Here is an 18,182-nt window from a genome sequence, read left to right as displayed (position 1 = left end):
ACGAATATATACTCTAATGCTCAGCTGAAGAAAAAGTCATCAGATCAAACAGTTGGCATCAAAAGTTAAAGGGACATTTCACCCCAAAATTGTAATTCAGTCGTCATTTTTTCCCTTATGTCACCCGAATATTGCAGTCTTTATCAAGTCACAATTGTGAGTGCCAAAGTGCTTCCTGTATGAGGGCCTTGTATTGCATTATCTGCTGAACAATGTCAGTCCGTATCTTACCAGATGAGAAAACGCAGAACATTTTGAGACACTCTGATAAGCGCATCCTCCTCTTTGTTTGCCTGTCACTTTGCAGAACAAAGAAACTGATAGTAGACGTTGTGAAAATTCAACCAGGGGAGACGCTCACCGATATCTTAGAAACTCCCGCCTCTGCTGCACAGGTACTTTAGGCTTTTGCCCCAATGATCAAGATTGAATAGAGGTGAGCCTTCCAACAGATTCAAATGAAGTTCAATCGATTAACTCTCTCTCTCTGGTGCTGTAGGAGGCAGAGCATGCTAAGCTTGTGGAGCGTCAGGTGGTGCAGGACTCTCAGACTCCAGAAGGGTTGAAGAGCAGTCAGGCTATGCTGGAAGACCGCCAGCTGCCTCTGGAGCAGAAGAAGAGGAAGATCCTCAGGAATTTGAGAACTCTAGAGCAGGCTGGCCTGGCAAGCTCAAAACATAAGTACCAGGAAGTCATCAATGACATCTCCAAGGTCAGGCCTTAATGTCTTCATTCAGGGGTGCAGGAGTTATGTGAAAAGAGGTTGTCGCACATTAAGCACGACTCACTGATTCGTAATAATAGTGTACGGGATGAATGTAGATATTCCTAAGACAAATAATGATTGCTATGCCCTTGACTTTACTTATTGCAGGGTAACTCTCTGAATATATTATGAGGTGCTTAACCAAATTAAGCTTCTATATTAAATCATGGCATGACCTTATCGTGCTCTCTTTAGGACTGCAGGCTACCATAAACACCTTCAACTAGGCTTAGACTGTTAAGTCATCATGTCTTTTAATCTGACTGCATTTGTAAAAAGTGTTTTTGTATTTTTTTATATGGCAGGACATTCGATACCAGCGGCGCTATAGGCAGAGGAGGAAAGCCGAATTGGTGAAGTTGCAGCAGACTCTGACTGCGCTCAATTCCAAGGCGGCTTTCTATCAAGAACAAATCAACTACTATGACACATACATCAAAACCTGTCTGGATAACCTCAACAGAAAGTGAGTGGAGATGCATGTACAGTTCTCATAATTGTGGGCCTCTTTGAACCACTCAATCACTAAGAAATGAATTAAGCAAATTTTGTTAACACATAGATAAGAGTCTGATTAGCAAACATTTGATCAATTAATACATTCCATATATATTTCATTCAATGTAGTAATTTATAAAATAATGTTAAAACTGAAAATTGTTATTTTTAATGTGATCAGGACATTTAATAATTACGTTTATTCTTTGCTTATCTCTACTATATTTTGCCTTTTTGTTGATATCCTGCTGATTTGAGGTCCAGCACTAATCTCTCAATATCAGTTTGTTTATTTATCATTGTAATTAACTTTAGCTAAATAGTTTTTTAATCTAATCTTATAACTAACTTATTTATTTTATCTTTTCTCAATGTTTAGACAATTTAATAAGTTACTGATTTATAAATATCTGAAATGATTATTGAGCGGCACAATTGATCACCCATACATACAATTAACCAATGGTACACAATAGCTTAAGAGGGGCACTTAGTGTTGTGTAAATTGCAAAGTGTCTACTGTAATTTCCTATATGACATATAATATTTCACTAATGGTTGTTTCACCACCAGGAATTCACGAAGGTCCATTAAACTTGACAGAAAGGAAGAAGGGAAGAGCACTAAGAAGTCCAAGGCCTCATCCCTGAAGTACACAGCTGCCAAACTGCATGAGAAAGGAGTCATTCTGGAGATTGAAGGCCTCCAGACTAATCAGTGTGTTCTTTTTTTTTTACAAATTTTTTTTCCATTCCATTACTAATAATAATTACATTGATGATGAGTAACTTTATATTATGCAATAATAACGCACATAAATATCTAAACCTGGAGTATCCAAACTCCAAACCTGCTCCTGGAGGGCCAGTGTCCTGTAGAGTTTAGCTCCAACTTGCCTCAACACACCTGCCTGGAAGTTTGTAGCAGAGATTGTCTTATTATTGGGGAGATGAGAGGGACTCTGAGTGGTGAGGCTAACTTTGCGTGCGTTTTATGACAGTCAGATATGGTTTATTTTGCACAGAGTTTTGTGGATTAGCGTGTTCATCTGGTGAGTAAATGTTCTATATTTGGTGTTGTATCACTAATGAGCATACAGTAGGACTGCAGCGTTTGTGGAATTGCGCTTTACTGAGCACTAAAAAGAACGGACCGTTGGCTGAACGTCTGATGGATATGGCACACTTATCTGGAAACGCTTCAGGATTTTTGATGTCTTTCATCTGGTTGTTTAAAATTCTACAGGATGTCCATGAGACGTTTAAAAAAAATTGCATTCTTTAAAGGTCCGCCCGGAAACAAATGCCGTGACGCCAAACTTCCTTTGTGGAAGAAGAAAGCCTTCATGTTTACAACTGTGGCAATGAGCACTTACTAAGATCAACTTATTGTATTTTATTAATAAATTAATTATTGTTCTTGAATGAATCATTTCTAGATGCTCGCAGGGACACTGACTTTAAATTTTCACGCCCCTACACTTGACGCAGAACAAAACGAACTGTGATTGGTTGCGTTACATGCCAGTCAAACGTCATCTTGGACAGCAATGAAAAGCTGAAAGCTGCGATAGAGTCCAGACCTTCTGCCGTCAGTCTGAAGGTCTGGCTACGCAAGACTACTAAAAATGTAATTGTAATTTAATTGGTGAAATCTAGAAGCCATAGAAAGGACACTTTTTATTTTTTTTATAACTTAACATTTTGTTTACCTTCAGTCATTAAAATATAATTGTTAGGCAAACACAGTAGTCATAAATCATTACAATTCAAGTCTAATTTATTGTATTATTCAATTAAACAAATTATAATATAATATTAAAATATAATAAAAATTAATAAACACATATGGCAGTCATAGTCATAACAATTCACAATATTATAATATCTTTTATTAAATATTATACTGGTAATATGCTTCTGGTGGTAATGCCATAAATGAGTCCTAACTGTTGTGACGTTCCCTAATCTGCTTCTCTTATAAAATAACATTTTTCTCATAGTAAAATCTACATATAGTTCCCAACAGAAGTATTGCTTAGATGTAAAACATTATAAAGATTAGCAGACAGGCAGTAGATTCATTAAATCAGCTATTTCCTCACAAAAGTGTTTGTTTGTTTTTTCAGCCCAGTGAAGCGTCTCCTCCATCAGATTCCATTTTAGAAAACGGCCTCTGGTCTCCTTCTCTGTGTTAGCATTAGCCCTTAGCTTTTTGCCTTCCAGTGGCTGTTTGTAGTGTTCCTTGTAAAACTTTGGTTCAGGTGTGTTGTAGAAAATTGGAGCTAAACTTTGCAGGACATTGGCCTTCTGGGAGCAGGATTCTTTTCAGAGAATGCTTAATGTACGGTCAGCAGTTTGTTTGTTGCATTAGAGCAGGCGCGTTTAAGTGTGTAGTGCATTATGAGGAGTCAACCATCCTGTTTTGCTCTTCTTCATGCAGGCCAAATGGGAGTTTAGCAAGTGACAAGCCAACTATTTTTGCTATCTCTTAAGGCAGATCAAAGGAATATTAAATTTTTTTATTGTTTAGTGCTAAGGGATTTAGTCATTTGATTAGTTGTCAGTTTCAGGAATGGGTTATGTTTATAATAAATTTTCACCAGGCACTGCCAGTTATTTTGCACTTTAAGCCCCACCTACTCCAGTACTCCAGTAAGTGTTTTGTACGTTTCAGGTTAAAAAATGTCATGTTTGACATTTGCCCTTGTGAGGAAGTGGGAGACTTTGAGATAAAGGCCAAGTTTATGGGAGTTGAAATGGAGAAGGTGCAACTGCATTTCCAGGTCAGTTCCCAGGTGCACAAAGCCTGGCATGCAGAATATTACTTTTATTATTAGAGTTGCATTTACGGACTCACAAATACAGAAATGTTTTTCATGTCTTGTGTTTTTGTATTAACAGGACCTGTTGCAGCTTCAGTACGAGGGAGTAGCTGTCATGAAAATGTTCGACAAGGCAAAAGTCAACGTCAATCTACTGATCTTCCTTTTGAACAAAAAGTTCTACGGAAAATGAGAATCCTTCGGAGTTCATGAAGCGAAAATATGTTTGGAAATATCAACTAGCTAGCAAAGAGAATGGAACGTGCCTTTGGTTTTTAGACGTTTTTGTAAAAGAAATTTCTTTGAGCATTCAGGGTATTTATGCAAAATGTTTTGCAGGTCTTCTGTATTTAATTAACTATACAACGAGATCTCACCACTCTATGAATGATAGCTAAGTTGTACATAAATAGCATACTTTTGATTTTACTTACATTGGAAGGAAATGTAATCACCACAATCAAAGAAATAGATGCTCTCAATATTTCATAATAACTGGATTTTTTTTTTAAATTGTGTATGAATTATTTTTTTTTAAATATACAAATATAATTGAAATATCTATTTAATAGCAAGTCATGTATTGATAGCTGCAATGTTTTAATATGTTAAAAGAGGGACTAAGACGAACGACTTTCACAATGCACTACTTACATAAGATAAACTGGAAGGAGCCTTTTTATTAACTAGTGCCTTCATTTCTTACTGTCAACGGTGCATTTTTTTAAGATACCATAAGGTCAAATTTACATCTGAACAGACACACGCAGTTGGATTTAGAATTTTATGAAAAATAATATTCACACTGCCCCAACAGACGCAGACAAACGCTGATTGAACATGTTCAGTCGGGTGAAAACAAACCCTAACTAACTCCAACAGACGCCAACTGGGTAACACACTGATTGAACAAAACCCAACGGTGTGTCTGTTTGGTGTGAACTGGCCTTAAAAGAACATTCCTAAATGTGTTCAGTAAAAAAAAGAAATGAGAAGGACTAATGTATTGATTTTAAATAAATACATCTTACATCAAAACAGTGTTTATTAATTTACCGTATGCAAGTGAGATCTGACTCAAGTCAAGGGCTGTATTTTAAGTGTGTAAATTCAGTATTATAATTTATATTTATTTTGGCTTCCAATCAAGACTTTTTTGTTGTCATTTCTGTCCTCCAAACAAAAACTGCAACTTCTTACTCTATGTAAATAGTACTTGAATAAATATAGCAAATTAATAATATACTGTAAAATTACTTCAATAAATAACTTAACACCCATAGAGATATCAAAGTATGCTAAAATGTGTATCAACTAGTCCTGGTCTCCCTTGTGTTAGTGGATTTAGAGTGTGATGTGTTTTGCACGAGTAGGCGTTGGCATGCACGCGGCAGACGGAGTGAATCCATCCACCCTCGTCTTCTTTCCTGATGTCTGATGACTGCTCTTCAGAGCGAGCGAGATTAGGCTCACTCGGGGAAAAGTATTTGATGTAAAGAGTGTAAAACTACAAAACACAGGCATTTGGAGCTACACTGTTTCTTTCAGTCGTGATGTTGCGGATTGTGGTGTTGATGGGGCTGCTGGCTGTGGGGGGATCTGCGGCTGCGCTGCCCATTAACGGTAAAACATACTGCTTTTTTCTTTGCACTAACTTAAAGTTCTTTGGTAAGCGGAGCTTTACACTTGGTGCTTACTAGATTTTAGTTTGAAATTAACACGGCATTTTGTGTTCGCAACATTCGTTCTTAATCATGAGGAACGCTGCAGCATAATTAATTACCACAAACATGTTTATGGTAATTAATTGCATCTTAAAATGCCATTAAGAAATCTTTTCTGGGGGAAAAAAGTACTAGCATGCACATTTTACCACAATTATATTTACTATATAAGCAATAACATTAATTATTAAGAAAAAAAAGTTAAAATCAGGAGCGATAAATACAAACTGTGTACCGTAAATCTAAATATACACTATAAACTAAATTTTTGCTTAAATATTTTTTTGTTACAAATTAAGTGTAGGTTTAAAAATATGCATGTAACAAGTAATCATATTTACGAGAGACCTATAGCCCATTAATGTAATGTACTGTTCGTGTTCTTGATAATTCGTACGGTACCATAGCATACAACATTTTGTACATTGGTTTATTATAATTTTTAATTAGTCGTTTTAATTTCTAGTTTAATTATTATTATTTTTTTAAATCGTTTTTATTTTCAGAATGTATTTTAACCCTCTTTTCCGTATAGCATAGCCTGATAGAGATACATTCACTATTTGCTTTCATATTACATTGTTTGAAGAACCACATTGGGCAGGATGTGAAATATTGTTTAAAATAGTGAAATTAAATGTTTTTTTTTTTCTCGCCATACAATTCATCGAAATAATTACCACCAGATTAATCGATTATCAAAATAATCGTTAGTTGCAGCATATGGCCAGGCAGAGAGACAAGCTAAAACCAGTGTTAGGTGTAACTAAATAATAATTAGTTACTGTAATTTAATTACATTTCACTTAAAAAAATAAAGCAAGGGCTTACTTTTATTTTTTCTGTAATTTAGTTACAGTCACTTCTGATGTAATTGAACTAAATACTGAGACTGTGGAACAACTATAAATAATACAATAGTTGAATTAACATACAAATGTGAAGTCTAACTTTAAAATGCACATTTTTAATGTATCTTTCTCACATTTGTAATAATTTGGTCAGTTATAAGAATAATTCATGTAGTTTTATATTATATATTTAAATGAATTAAAAGAGCAACTAAGTGAGGTTGATAGAGAATTTAGAAAGTATTTACTAATTAAATACTTTTTGGAATTTTTGTATGCAAGTAACAGCAGCCACGTTTCCATTACAAATTTGCGCAAAACATTTGCGATATTTTCTAAATATCGATTAAAACAACCTATTGCCCAATGACATGGTTTCCATTAAAGGGTTAGTTCACCCAAAAATGAAAATTATTTCATTAATTACTCACCCTCATGTCGTTGGACACCTGTAACACCTTTGTTCATCTTCAGAACACAAATGAAGATATTTTTGTTGAAAGCTGATGGCTGAGAAAGGCTTCAGAAAGGCCTCCATTGGCATTCAGTACATTTAGATTTTTTTTGCACACAAAAACTATTCTCGTCGCTTGGTAAAGCTATTGTACAGCCACTGTAGTGAGATAGACTTTGTAACAAAGTCTTTAGTGCCTTTTATGGGTCTGGTGAGTGGGTCAGTGGTGCAATTTAAAGGGTCGTGGAAACGTGGCTAGTGACGCATGTTAACAGGATTCATTAGGATTTATGTGATGTGCATTCTTTTTACCAAACATTTTACACTTTTTTTTCAGGTACATTTATTCGGACATTTTCGGGTTATTTCGTCTCTGTCACAGACGAGCCAATATTCGATTATCTGGACGTGCAGGACGAAGGCAGTGGCTCCAGTTCAGGCCATGCATCCAAACCCAGGGAAGATCACCACCACCATGTGGCTAAAAAGGCCTATCACATCTCTAAGGAGGCCTCCAGCTTCCTCACAGGCCGCGTGGTGACCGCCGTCATCCCTACAATATACATCATAGTGTTCATTATCAGCGCTCCTCTAAATCTGCTGGCGCTTGTCATGTTTGTGCGCAAAGTGAGACCAAAGAAACCGGCTGCGATTTATATGATGAACCTCGCCTGCGCTGACCTTCTGTTCGTACTGGTGCTTCCTTTTAGAATAGCCTACAATTACAACGGAAATAACTGGATATACGGGGCTGGGATGTGTCGTTTCGTCACGGCCGCTTTCTACTGCAACATGTACTGCTCTGTGCTGCTGATTATGTGCATTAGCGTGGATCGCTTCATGGCTGTCGTCTACCCGATGGACTCACTTACCTGGCGCAGTCCACAGACAGCTTCCGTCGTGTGCGCCGCCATGTGGCTTTTGTCCATCGGAGGCGTGACACCTTTGCTGATTTCCAATCAGACCATTCACTTACCTGACCTGGGCATAACCACGTGTCACGATGTCCTTGACATCCACCACCTCCGCGAGTATTACCTGTACTTCTTCCCCATCATCGCTTCGCTTTTCTTTTTCATTCCGCTCATTTTTAGCACCGTCTGCTACGTTCGCATCATCCAAGCCTTGTGCGCAGCCAACGTGGAAAACCGCGCGAAAAAAACGCGGGCCGTTTTTATGGCGGTAACGGTTTTCGCTGTTTTCGTCATATGTTTCACACCGACAAATGTCATCCTGTTGTCGCATTACGTGCAGTTCGCTCGCAAGCAGAACGATGCATCCTACGCCGCGTACCTGGTCTCCACATGCATCGGGAGCGTCAGCTGCTGTCTGGACCCCCTCATCTACTACTTTGGGTCATCTCAGTGCCAAAAACAGGTCTTGGCCTTTCTCAAGTGTCAGGGGGTCTCGGCCATCGAGAGGAGCGCACAGTTAACCAGCAGCACCAGGTCAAGCAAGTTGGAGACTTTTAAAAGCAGCGTGAGCAGCCAGTACAGGAAGCTAATGGCGTGAGAAGCACTGCTGAAAAAGAAAACAGGCTGGTTTTAGAGGGGCTTTGAGAACTTTGCAGCTGGCCAGAGCGAGAGACCTTCTCAAACCAGTTGCAGCAGTTTTCCAAGGACTTTCAATCACAATTAGTTTAACCAGGTGCAGCTCATTTCTTTTGTATTCAAATGACTCTATTGGCACTCCAGCCGTTTCCATGCTCTTGTAACAGCTTAGCTAAAGTATAGATTCTGGCTTTAATTTTGTATCCATTTGCGACCATGTCAAATTGCTATATTCTTGCCAATAAAAATATTTTTTACAGTACATATTAGATACCTAATGCTTGTAAAGACTAAAATTAAAATGGTGTGTTTTAACATTTCTGATGACTGTAATTTGCATGCTAGATTATGAGACCAGCTGGCTGGTTTTTTATGTTTATGTTGTTGTTCTTTTTTAATTGTATGTGTACTGTTCCACAAGGCAAGGTTAACTTGCCATCACATATACCCTGAACTCTCGGTTTATTAACCCAGACCTTGCTTACTCGAGGTATGCTGGTACCAGAAACACGTCTGGGAATAAGTTCAGACAACTCAGAGTATGTTCCCGGCTAACACACAAGACATTCTCAACAGAGGGACGAATCGATGATTCACCATGGAAACAGACGCTAGGAAAAAACATACCAGTCTACTTCCTTCTTCTTCTTTCGTATAATGGTGATTTAAACAACCTACTAAGTGCACATCGCCACCTATTTGGGCAATCATTTTTTCAAAGTTTTCGTTTATGAAGTAATCTGTATTCACTGAGAATAAGGATTATATTATTTGTCTTATGCTAATTAATTGAATGCAGAGCCATGTGTGAGATGACAATAAAATATATATATATATTTGAATCGAACATTTACATTTACATTTAATCATTTAGCAGACGCTTTTATCCAAAGCGACTTACAAAAAAGGGGAGAGTAATAGAAGCAACGAAACAGACAAGGCCAACAACCTGTAAGAGCTGTAAGAAATCTCAATTAGCACAGTACACTTTTTTTTTTTTTTTTTTTTTAAATAGACATCTACAACAAAAACTCACGTACGCAAAATGCCGAACACTGGATTTTGATAGCTATGATAACAACCCATTAGGACTAAGGCTGTTGCCCCAGCTGTTGTCGTTAATGCGGATTCAGTGGCCCAATGGGTTGGTTTTGTATGGCATTCTAGCTAAACGCGCAGCAATAGCCATCGACAGCAAAAACTCACGTACGCAAAATACAGAACACTGGATTTTGATAGTTATGATAACTATTTAACATACCCGCCTGAAGGCACAAATCCGGATGAGAGACGTAGATATCTCATATTTAAAAATGACCTTGTTTTAATAGTGCTTTAGAAATAATATATAACATTGCATATTATATAAATGTAACTATATAACAAATTTAGTTATATAAAAGTCTTCATGAAATAAAAATCAACCTTATTCACTTTGTTAGCACATATTACAGGTCTTAGGGTGAACAACTAATCCGTGCAAGTTAATAAACATCTTTTTTTTTTTTGTGTGCCTTTAATCAAAATCTAAAAAATTATTTCGGGTCTGGAATGGAGTTCCTTCTCAGATGACGGCAGTTTGACGGCTATTGTAGATTTTTTTATTGTATTTATTTGACTATTTGTTTGTAGTTTATTTCTTTGTTCTTGTTCTTATCGTATTCATATAAAACAAAAAATGTATGTTTTATATTATTTTTGTTCAAACATTGCTGTTTATTTTGCTATATCCAAGATATTTTCAGATTATGAAGCAATGTTTATTATGTTCTTAATTTTTCTGTTTATTATAAAAATGTATGACAAAAAGAACAGATAAGAATACCGTTAAAGTACCGGATCGATAAGCAGTATCGGTAAGAGTAGTAATACCGTTAAAACCTTAACGATACCCATCCCTAATATCTTCATGAAATATCAATTTAAAAACACCTACATGCATTATAGCTGCATATTTATACTCGTAAACTATTAAACAAATAAATATTTACTCGCTACCACGGCGCTTGATGCCTAAGTAATTTTTTTAAATTTTAATTCATAGAAATTACATGTTTCAAATGCATGGTGTAATTGACAGACGTTCCCTTGGGCATCAAGCGCCATGATAGGGAGTAAAAAAAGTTCACGAGTATAAATATGCAGGGAGCATTTCCGTTGTGTTGTGGCTTAATTGTGTTGTGAACTTATGTTTTCTTTTTACATTTAGTTATGTCGTGCATTACTGGGCCACTGTAGATATAATGGACTACACTCTCCTTCCTGTGTAATAATCTAGGAACTTTGCCATACCATAGGTGCAGCGGCGGAATGATATTATGCAGCGCCTGAAAATAGGCTATAACTTCCGTCAACATAACCAATGTGACAACCTGCTTGCTGGGGACTATTTTCAGGCACTGCATAATATCATTGTAATCGATTATTATGCAGGAATGAGTGTAGTTCCTAGCCATTTCGGTCTACAAAATCTCAACTTTTAATTGTCCATTGGCTTTAGTGCACAATAGTACGGCTATCAGTGGTTGCATCAGACAGAGGGGATACGGACACTCTGGGGGATACGGTGAATAAGCTAACGTACCAAAAATCAACCAGAAAACTGGTTATGTGGCATACCTGGGTATGTTTAAGCGTAAGGGGATAACCTCAACTTTCGCTTCCAAAAAAACAGGTACCTTTCAGGGTAAGTAGCTGTAGCAACTCACTTATAAACTGCTCCTGAGCAGGTTATGTTCAAGGGTTAGTTTGCTTAAGAGGTATTCAGATGCATGTTATATAGTTAATATAGTTAAAGGAACTGTATGTAACAAATGTATTTCAATTAATCATAAAATGGCCCTGATATGTCACTAGACATTAAGAAATCATGTTAGTTTCAAATACTTATATCACTGACAACAGTAGTCTGGCCAGGATATTGTCATTTAAAAGCTGTTGTTGCAGCCCTCAACAATTGTTGATGTTTTGGCCTGAAGCTCCGTCCTCCACCTATCTACCAATCACGAAGTCAGTAGTGATACAGCATCCGGGAGGAGGGGGATACACCGCTCTGCAGTCATTTGAAGGTGATATCAGTACAAGTTTCGGCCACAATCTTACATACACTTCCTTTAAATTAGTTACAGATATAATATACAATATTATATATTAATTATAAAGCACTATAACAAGTTAATGTTTAAATGTTAATTCAATTCAAATATATTTATTTAGTGTAATTTCATGGAACATTGGTTCCTCAAACAAAGAATATAATACTTATACTCGAATTGAACAAAATATTGTACAACCACCAAATAGGTCAACACTGAGTAGGTTATATAAATCACCATTAAACAAAAGAAGATTGGCATGCTCTTTCTTAGCGTCTGTTTCCATGGTGAATCATCGAGTCGTCCCTCTGTTGAGAATGTGTTGTGAGTTAATCAGGAACATACTCTGAGTCGTCTGAACATATTCACAGACGTGTTTTTGAAACCAACATACTTTGAGTAAGCAAGATTTGGGTTAATCAACCTGAATGCTAAGTTAATCTTGCTTTCTGGAATCCCCCCAGTATAAACCAGCAAAGAGGGGACTGTATGGCTATCACCAGACCAACCTCAATCTTTTAAGATTGAACATAGGTCTGTGGAGTCTGCTCTGTATTTTCTACTGCACAAGAGGCGTGATCAACGAGTATAGTTCGCAATTGAATAGTCCTTTAACCAATAAGACCACAAGAGGCGTGATCAACGAGTATAGTTTGCAATTGAATAGTCCTTTAAACAATAAGACCACAAGAGGCGTGATCAACGGGCATCAATCCATTGCTTCTCTATCCGTTTTTGTTAATCCCGCCAGTTGGATAAGCCAGTGTGTGATTGGTTCCCGCAAATGTGTAACAGAAGCAATGAACGTACAGGTTTCCAGCCTGAGCTCCAGGGCGAAATCAAATCGCCGGCAGATCAGGCTGGGTTTTCCCCACTCTAGGTGGCCTGTGCAGTTTTTTCAATAAGGTCACATACAAACACACTACAAATGGTGAAAATGATTTTTATATCAGCATATCCAAATTATACACAGATAGCTGTATTTACAAGAACAAATCCAACATGACAAGAACTCATGAAGTGAGTCCAAAAAATGTAAGTTCAGTCTTTTTTTTTGCTTTTGTACTGTACATTTGTCTTATTCTTTTGTCTATTAATGTCTTGCCCGACATTAATCAAGCAAAAACAAGGCGATTTTGTCAGTAGTGGTTGTCTGGTCAAAACCATGACATTGTGGCTAAAAACCTTATTTAAATTAAAATCTTGAGGAAAACCACTATATGTTTAGTTGTTCAAAAAAATGTTTATGTATTATTTAACATAATGTGTAACTAAATTATGCTTATCTAAAGTGAAAGTTATCAACTGTTGTATGGGATACTGAGGGCTTCCTTGGTATCAGCTATACTGCATAGAAAAGAAAAATAATTATATAAAAAATGAACCATGTTCACTGAAAAATGTGTGGAAAGATTCAAGAATTAAAAAAACAGATTGATGTCCATCCTTGTGTGAATCCAAACAAGACACAGACAACCAAGGAATGACAAAAAAAGCTTGTTCTAGGTGTCTTCTGCTTCCTTTTATGGCTTGCTTGAGTTTGTTTAGATTCGGAGTAGTGGACATCACTGTAATTCACGATAGTTCACCAAAGACAAAATGAGTAGAAAACCAAAGAGCCGGTTGAGAGAAGATTCTGTTAAGTCTATTAACACGGTAAAAACTTGTAATGTCACTCATGTGCTGTCCTCTCACACACTCATTGTCATGTTTGGAGAATACTGCAAGAAGACAAGACGGTATTTTGAATGACAACAGCTGCTGTATTTAAATCATCTTACGAAAAAAAGAAGAAAAAAAAGCTTTCTGCATACGTACACTTTCACTCTGAAATGGGTTGAGGAAGTTGCCACTCATTTCTCCATCATCTCTTGGTGTGCCAGGCTGATTATTCATGCTGAGGTTTCCTGGAGAGCTCTGTTGAATGTGAAAAAAGTTTGAGGACAGCAACCACAAATGAATTTCAAGAGAAATGTACGTCACTGTTTAAACATCTTTCAAAACAGTACAGATTGTCCCTTACCTTTGGGAGGCTTTCAATGTCACCAGATCCTGTTGAATGGCGGAAAGGAAAAGACTAAAGTATCGCATGAAAGGCAAGAATGTGCAAATGGATGGGAAATGTTTATGTTTAGCATTGTGCTGTGGAAGTGAAATCTGTCCTACCTAATGAACCATTTATGTGATGAGGCTCCATGCCTGCCATGCTGCCTATCGGGCCATCGGCACCTGAACCTAAAGGAAACTGAAAGGAAAAATGTCATAAGACTAAATATAAGCTACCTCATATGTTTATATTTTTTTTAAAGACTCACATTTGGTCTGTTTCCATTTGGAGGGACTGAGCTGATCATGGTGTACATGTTGTCACTCGAATTGTTTGAATCTAAAATCAATATTATACATCACACATTAGTTTGTTTCATTATTAGCTAGAGATAAAAGAACCGACTTGGGATGGCTAAACCATGCAGTGTGTTTCCTGCTGTCTTGCATCTACATGCTGCTACTAGCTTATATGCTAATGCTAACTGAAATGGTGACAGATGTGACACACATAACTATAACATATGAAAGCCCGTTTATGCCACTAAATACAAAAATAAAGAGAGTAATTGCCACTTTTTATCTCAGAATTCGGACTTTTTCTCTCACAATTCCGAGTTATAAAGTCACAATTCTGAGATATAAACTCGCAAAGGTGATATAAAGCCACAATTTTTCTCAGTCAGAACTGTGACTTTATATCACACAATAGCGAGTGTATATATCAGAATCGTCACTTTATAAATTGTAAGAAAAAAAGTCAGAATTCTGAGATAAAAAAAATATAAAGAGTAAATGCAACTTCTTAAGTGTTTTCAAAAACACAAAACTTTGTGTTTTCAGCTCATTTACACAACAACAGCGTTTTGGGGGCCTGTAAACGCAAACTTTTGTAAACAGGATACAAAGTGCAAGTTTGGAAAACAATGACATCATGGGCATGCGTATTAAGTGATCAATCTATATAGAGCGTATAATTGAGGAACTGTTGTAGATACTGAGGGTTTCCTTGGCATCAGCTATACTGCATAAAACAAAAAAAAAATATATATACAAAAACAAACATGTACACTGTAAAATGCGTGGGAAGATTCAAGAATTGGAGCATAGCGTTTCTTTACAAAGTGAAAATGCCAACTACTGGCCACACTGCAAAACACGAAATCCAGGCAGGCGGGTTGGGTCCAGATCCAGTTGGTGGAGTTGGGGTAGGTTTAGAGTTGAAGTTGTGTAGTCTCAGCCTCAGAAGTCATGCCCATGGACCATTGGCTGAACGTCTGATGGATATGGCACACTTATTTAGAAACACTTCTGGATTTTTGATGTCTTTAACTGGTTGTTTGAATTCTAAAGGATGTCGTGGACCAACCTCATTTGTGGAAGGTGAAAGCCGTCATGTTTACAACTGTGTCAATGAGCGCCTACCAACTAACACTAGATTTTCAAAAGTATGTGAAGATGGCTCCATTGTTGCAGTAATATAGCAAAGTATATAAGTGGGATGAGTTGGATCTGGATCCAACCACGCCCCCTGGATCTTGTGTTCTGCAGTGAGGACCCTCTCACTGGCCTGGCAGGATAATAGGGGGTTTGCTAATCGTTTTCACGGATCTGTGTGTAAGGGGATTATATTGACAATGTTGTCGTCTGTAAGCGAAAAACGCGATGGAAAGACTTTTCCGTTTTTAGTACAACGTTGTCGTGTAAACATAGATTTAAAAAAAATTACCTGCAGGACTGGGCATGATAGGCGTTCCGGGAGGGCCGCCACCTGCTGGGGGACCCTGCAAACACACTGATTCTGCTTATTCAAATGACCAGAGTGTTACCCAAAGTTACCAAAAGACAAGGTAGTGTATCCAAAGAAACCTTAGACAACTTTACATTACCTACCGAATAACTGCCTGGAGACGCAGATGAATAAGGGATCTGCAGGGAGAAATGTACAGGTATTTATATTGTTTAGGATACACGAGTTCTAATCAATTATCATGCCATTTTGAAAACTGACCGAATTGTTATTTGGAGGATTGGGCCATGGTCTTCCTCCTGCGGGACCCCTTTACACAACAACATTCAAATATACAGTTTTATACAGTAGTACACTGGAGATTCTGACTTAATGATTGCTGAAGTATTCAGGGAATGATGATGATCTGTGATGTGAATACAATTACATGTTAATCCCAGGCATTCCGGCTCCCAATAGGGCATTTAGGGGAGGTCTCATTCCACCACCATAGTTCTGGAACATCAATTATACCAATATAATACATTCAAGTCTGTGAACAGTAACATGCTTGCACACCTTTACCTAATTTTCCATGGATAACTCACCTGTGGTCCAATAGGAACCATTCCCCGAGAGGTCATCCGCTGCATCGGCCCACTCATGTTGGGATGGCCTTACAAATGGAGCAAAGAGGTTACAATGGATGTACATAATCAAATTAGCCATAAAGGTAGGGTTAGAAAAAAAAACAGAAAGGGCAGAAATAGAAATATCTGTGTTGACTTGATCAGTAAGCTGCGAGTAAATACCTGGCTGTCTAGTAGGATCCATCCCGCTGGGTAGGAGAGGCTGGTTTCCAGGCCCCAAGGCCTGTTCAAAACAAATCAGATTAATGTGAGGAATGAAAACCTAGTTCCCGAAAGCAGAATCTATAAGTGAAAATACCTGATTGGGTATTCTGAGAGAGCCTCTGGGCCCACCTGGGTATCGAGGAGACATAAACTGCTGAGAAAACACAAGGACAGAGAACAATTGATTAATTCAGTCTTCATCACAAATTGATTTTTAAGACCTGAACACAAATCCTTCATGGTTCACCCAGCAGGCAAACCAGACCGACTGACACTATAAATCACACCACCAGATGGCAACACTGTATTTCTATTTCATTTAGTCTTGCAGATGTTCAACTTCAATGTTGATGTCAAATCTGTCTAGGTTAAACTTCATCAGAATATGTGGCTTCAATTTATCTCTCAATGCAAAACAGCAAAAGCATGTTTACAGTAATGCAATTAGTGAGTGATTGTACAGCATCTCTTTCCAAGTCAACAGGATTCAAAACAAGCCTATTTTCTTTTTTTAAATGCATATTCTTGGTCTTATTATGAATGATAAATCAATGCACATTATTCCAATGGACAAAAAATAAATAGTAATTTTACCCTGTGTGTAATACGCACCGCGCATATTACTAACATACTCTTTAAATAACACAAAAATACTGCATATTTAACAGGTATTGTTTTGGTCAATGGTGCAGACGTTTTCCGTTGCCTCAAAATAGCAACACGCCAACAACGCACCTGAACACACCTTGATTTCAGACCAGCGCACAGATGGGTAAGTCCATTTGCTATTTAAACAACGTGGCGCAGGACGGGAAAATGATAACTGCGTCAGGCTGGAACTAGCAAAAAACACTTGCGTTTTGCCACGGTGTAGCCTATGATAGGTCCCATTGACTTCAAAATGAAAAAGCAAGTGTTGTTTCGACCCATGTTATATTTGGGATGTTCAAAGCAGATATCTCAGAGGGTTGGTTAAGGTAAAACCAGATGAAACTGAGCGAGTGAACTGAAAAAAAGGATTGTTACGGCTGAACTCTTTTAGAATCTGAGCTTAAGACTATCAATGAGCGATTGTCAATACACATCAGCCAGGACAGCAGCTCTCAGACTGCCTGCTGACATTTAATCGATGTATGTTCTGGTGCATTTTAAATGACATACACACTGCCCAGTGTTTATGCACTTACAGCGCTCCTTTGAAAATACCATAATTATAACGGATAATTAAACAAATAATTGAAAACACACATCTCTTTCCAATTTAAAAAAATCAAAGTATGGCAATGTTTTGCATAATCTGCTGTTATAGACATCCACATATATTTTTCTTGGCCTGAATAAATATATTAATTGCCCATTCATTCATAATCTCTCCTGACTCAGCACTGTCTCCCCAAAAAAATGTCAATCACAGATGAATAAAATAATTTATTTTTTAATACAGTATTCCACAACTCCATTATCTGAATTCTTTTTTTTTTTTAACATGCTGCTCGCTTCTGGTGGTTTTTGGTGGTACATTTAAAATAATGTCTTTTAATAACCTTTATCAATTAGATATTTCTATATAATGATGTTAAGTCTCAGTGCAATACTTCTAATGTGTGTGCCCCACAATGTAATAAAAACCTGAGATCACCTACATTGTGTGGACTGTAAACGGATTATTAAACATACTAAATTATGTTGTTTGAAAAATGTAAACATGCAGAATGTTTCCTGTGATGGGTAGGTTTAGGTGCAGGGGCAGTGTAGGGGGATAGAATGTACAGTTTGTACAGTGTAAAATGC

General features: G+C 37.4%; 3 protein-coding genes across 4 annotated transcripts in view; 2 read left to right on the top strand and 1 right to left on the bottom strand.

Moving 5' to 3' along the window:
- The window catches only part of iqgap2 (IQ motif containing GTPase activating protein 2), a 69,130-nt gene extending 64,508 nt beyond the window's left edge, over positions 1-4,622 (top strand). Inside the window, exons 33-38 of the mRNA XM_067438251.1 lie at positions 308-395; positions 500-712; positions 1,072-1,232; positions 1,838-1,981; positions 3,941-4,049; positions 4,168-4,622. Coding sequence (XP_067294352.1) covers positions 308-395; positions 500-712; positions 1,072-1,232; positions 1,838-1,981; positions 3,941-4,049; positions 4,168-4,281 — 829 coding nt within the window. The 3' untranslated portion in view covers positions 4,282-4,622. The remainder of the gene's footprint in view (positions 1-307; positions 396-499; positions 713-1,071; positions 1,233-1,837; positions 1,982-3,940; positions 4,050-4,167) is intronic.
- Positions 4,623-5,487: 865 nt separating this feature from the next.
- On the top strand, positions 5,488-9,514 carry f2r (coagulation factor II (thrombin) receptor). Its single transcript, XM_067440068.1, has 2 exons — positions 5,488-5,711; positions 7,455-9,514. The coding sequence occupies exons 1-2, from the start codon at positions 5,642-5,644 to the stop codon at positions 8,627-8,629; spliced, it is 1,245 nt and encodes a 414-aa protein (XP_067296169.1). The 5' UTR covers positions 5,488-5,641; the 3' UTR covers positions 8,630-9,514.
- Positions 9,515-12,689: 3,175 nt separating this feature from the next.
- Positions 12,690-18,182, bottom strand: part of ssbp2a (single stranded DNA binding protein 2a) — a 68,310-nt gene continuing 62,817 nt past the window's right edge. The window contains exons 6-17 of one of the 2 annotated variants that reach the window (XM_067440067.1): positions 16,486-16,542; positions 16,350-16,410; positions 16,146-16,213; positions 15,986-16,053; positions 15,820-15,868; positions 15,702-15,737; positions 15,538-15,592; positions 14,078-14,148; positions 13,929-14,007; positions 13,786-13,814; positions 13,581-13,679; positions 12,690-13,483 (exon numbers count right to left, since the gene is read on the bottom strand). In XM_067440067.1, coding sequence (XP_067296168.1) covers positions 13,454-13,483; positions 13,581-13,679; positions 13,786-13,814; positions 13,929-14,007; positions 14,078-14,148; positions 15,538-15,592; positions 15,702-15,737; positions 15,820-15,868; positions 15,986-16,053; positions 16,146-16,213; positions 16,350-16,410; positions 16,486-16,542 — 702 coding nt within the window. In that variant the 3' untranslated portion in view covers positions 12,690-13,453. Of the gene's footprint in view, positions 13,484-13,580; positions 13,680-13,785; positions 13,815-13,928; positions 14,008-14,077; positions 14,149-15,537; positions 15,593-15,701; positions 15,738-15,819; positions 15,869-15,985; positions 16,054-16,145; positions 16,214-16,349; positions 16,411-16,485; positions 16,546-18,182 lie in introns of both variants that reach the window. The other variant, XM_067440066.1, reaches the window with a different exon arrangement.

Source organism: Pseudorasbora parva, chromosome 3 (assembly GCF_024679245.1).
Source record: "Pseudorasbora parva isolate DD20220531a chromosome 3, ASM2467924v1, whole genome shotgun sequence".
Taxonomy (NCBI): Eukaryota; Metazoa; Chordata; class Actinopteri; order Cypriniformes; family Gobionidae; genus Pseudorasbora; species Pseudorasbora parva.
This window is presented reverse-complemented; position numbering and strand designations above follow the sequence as displayed.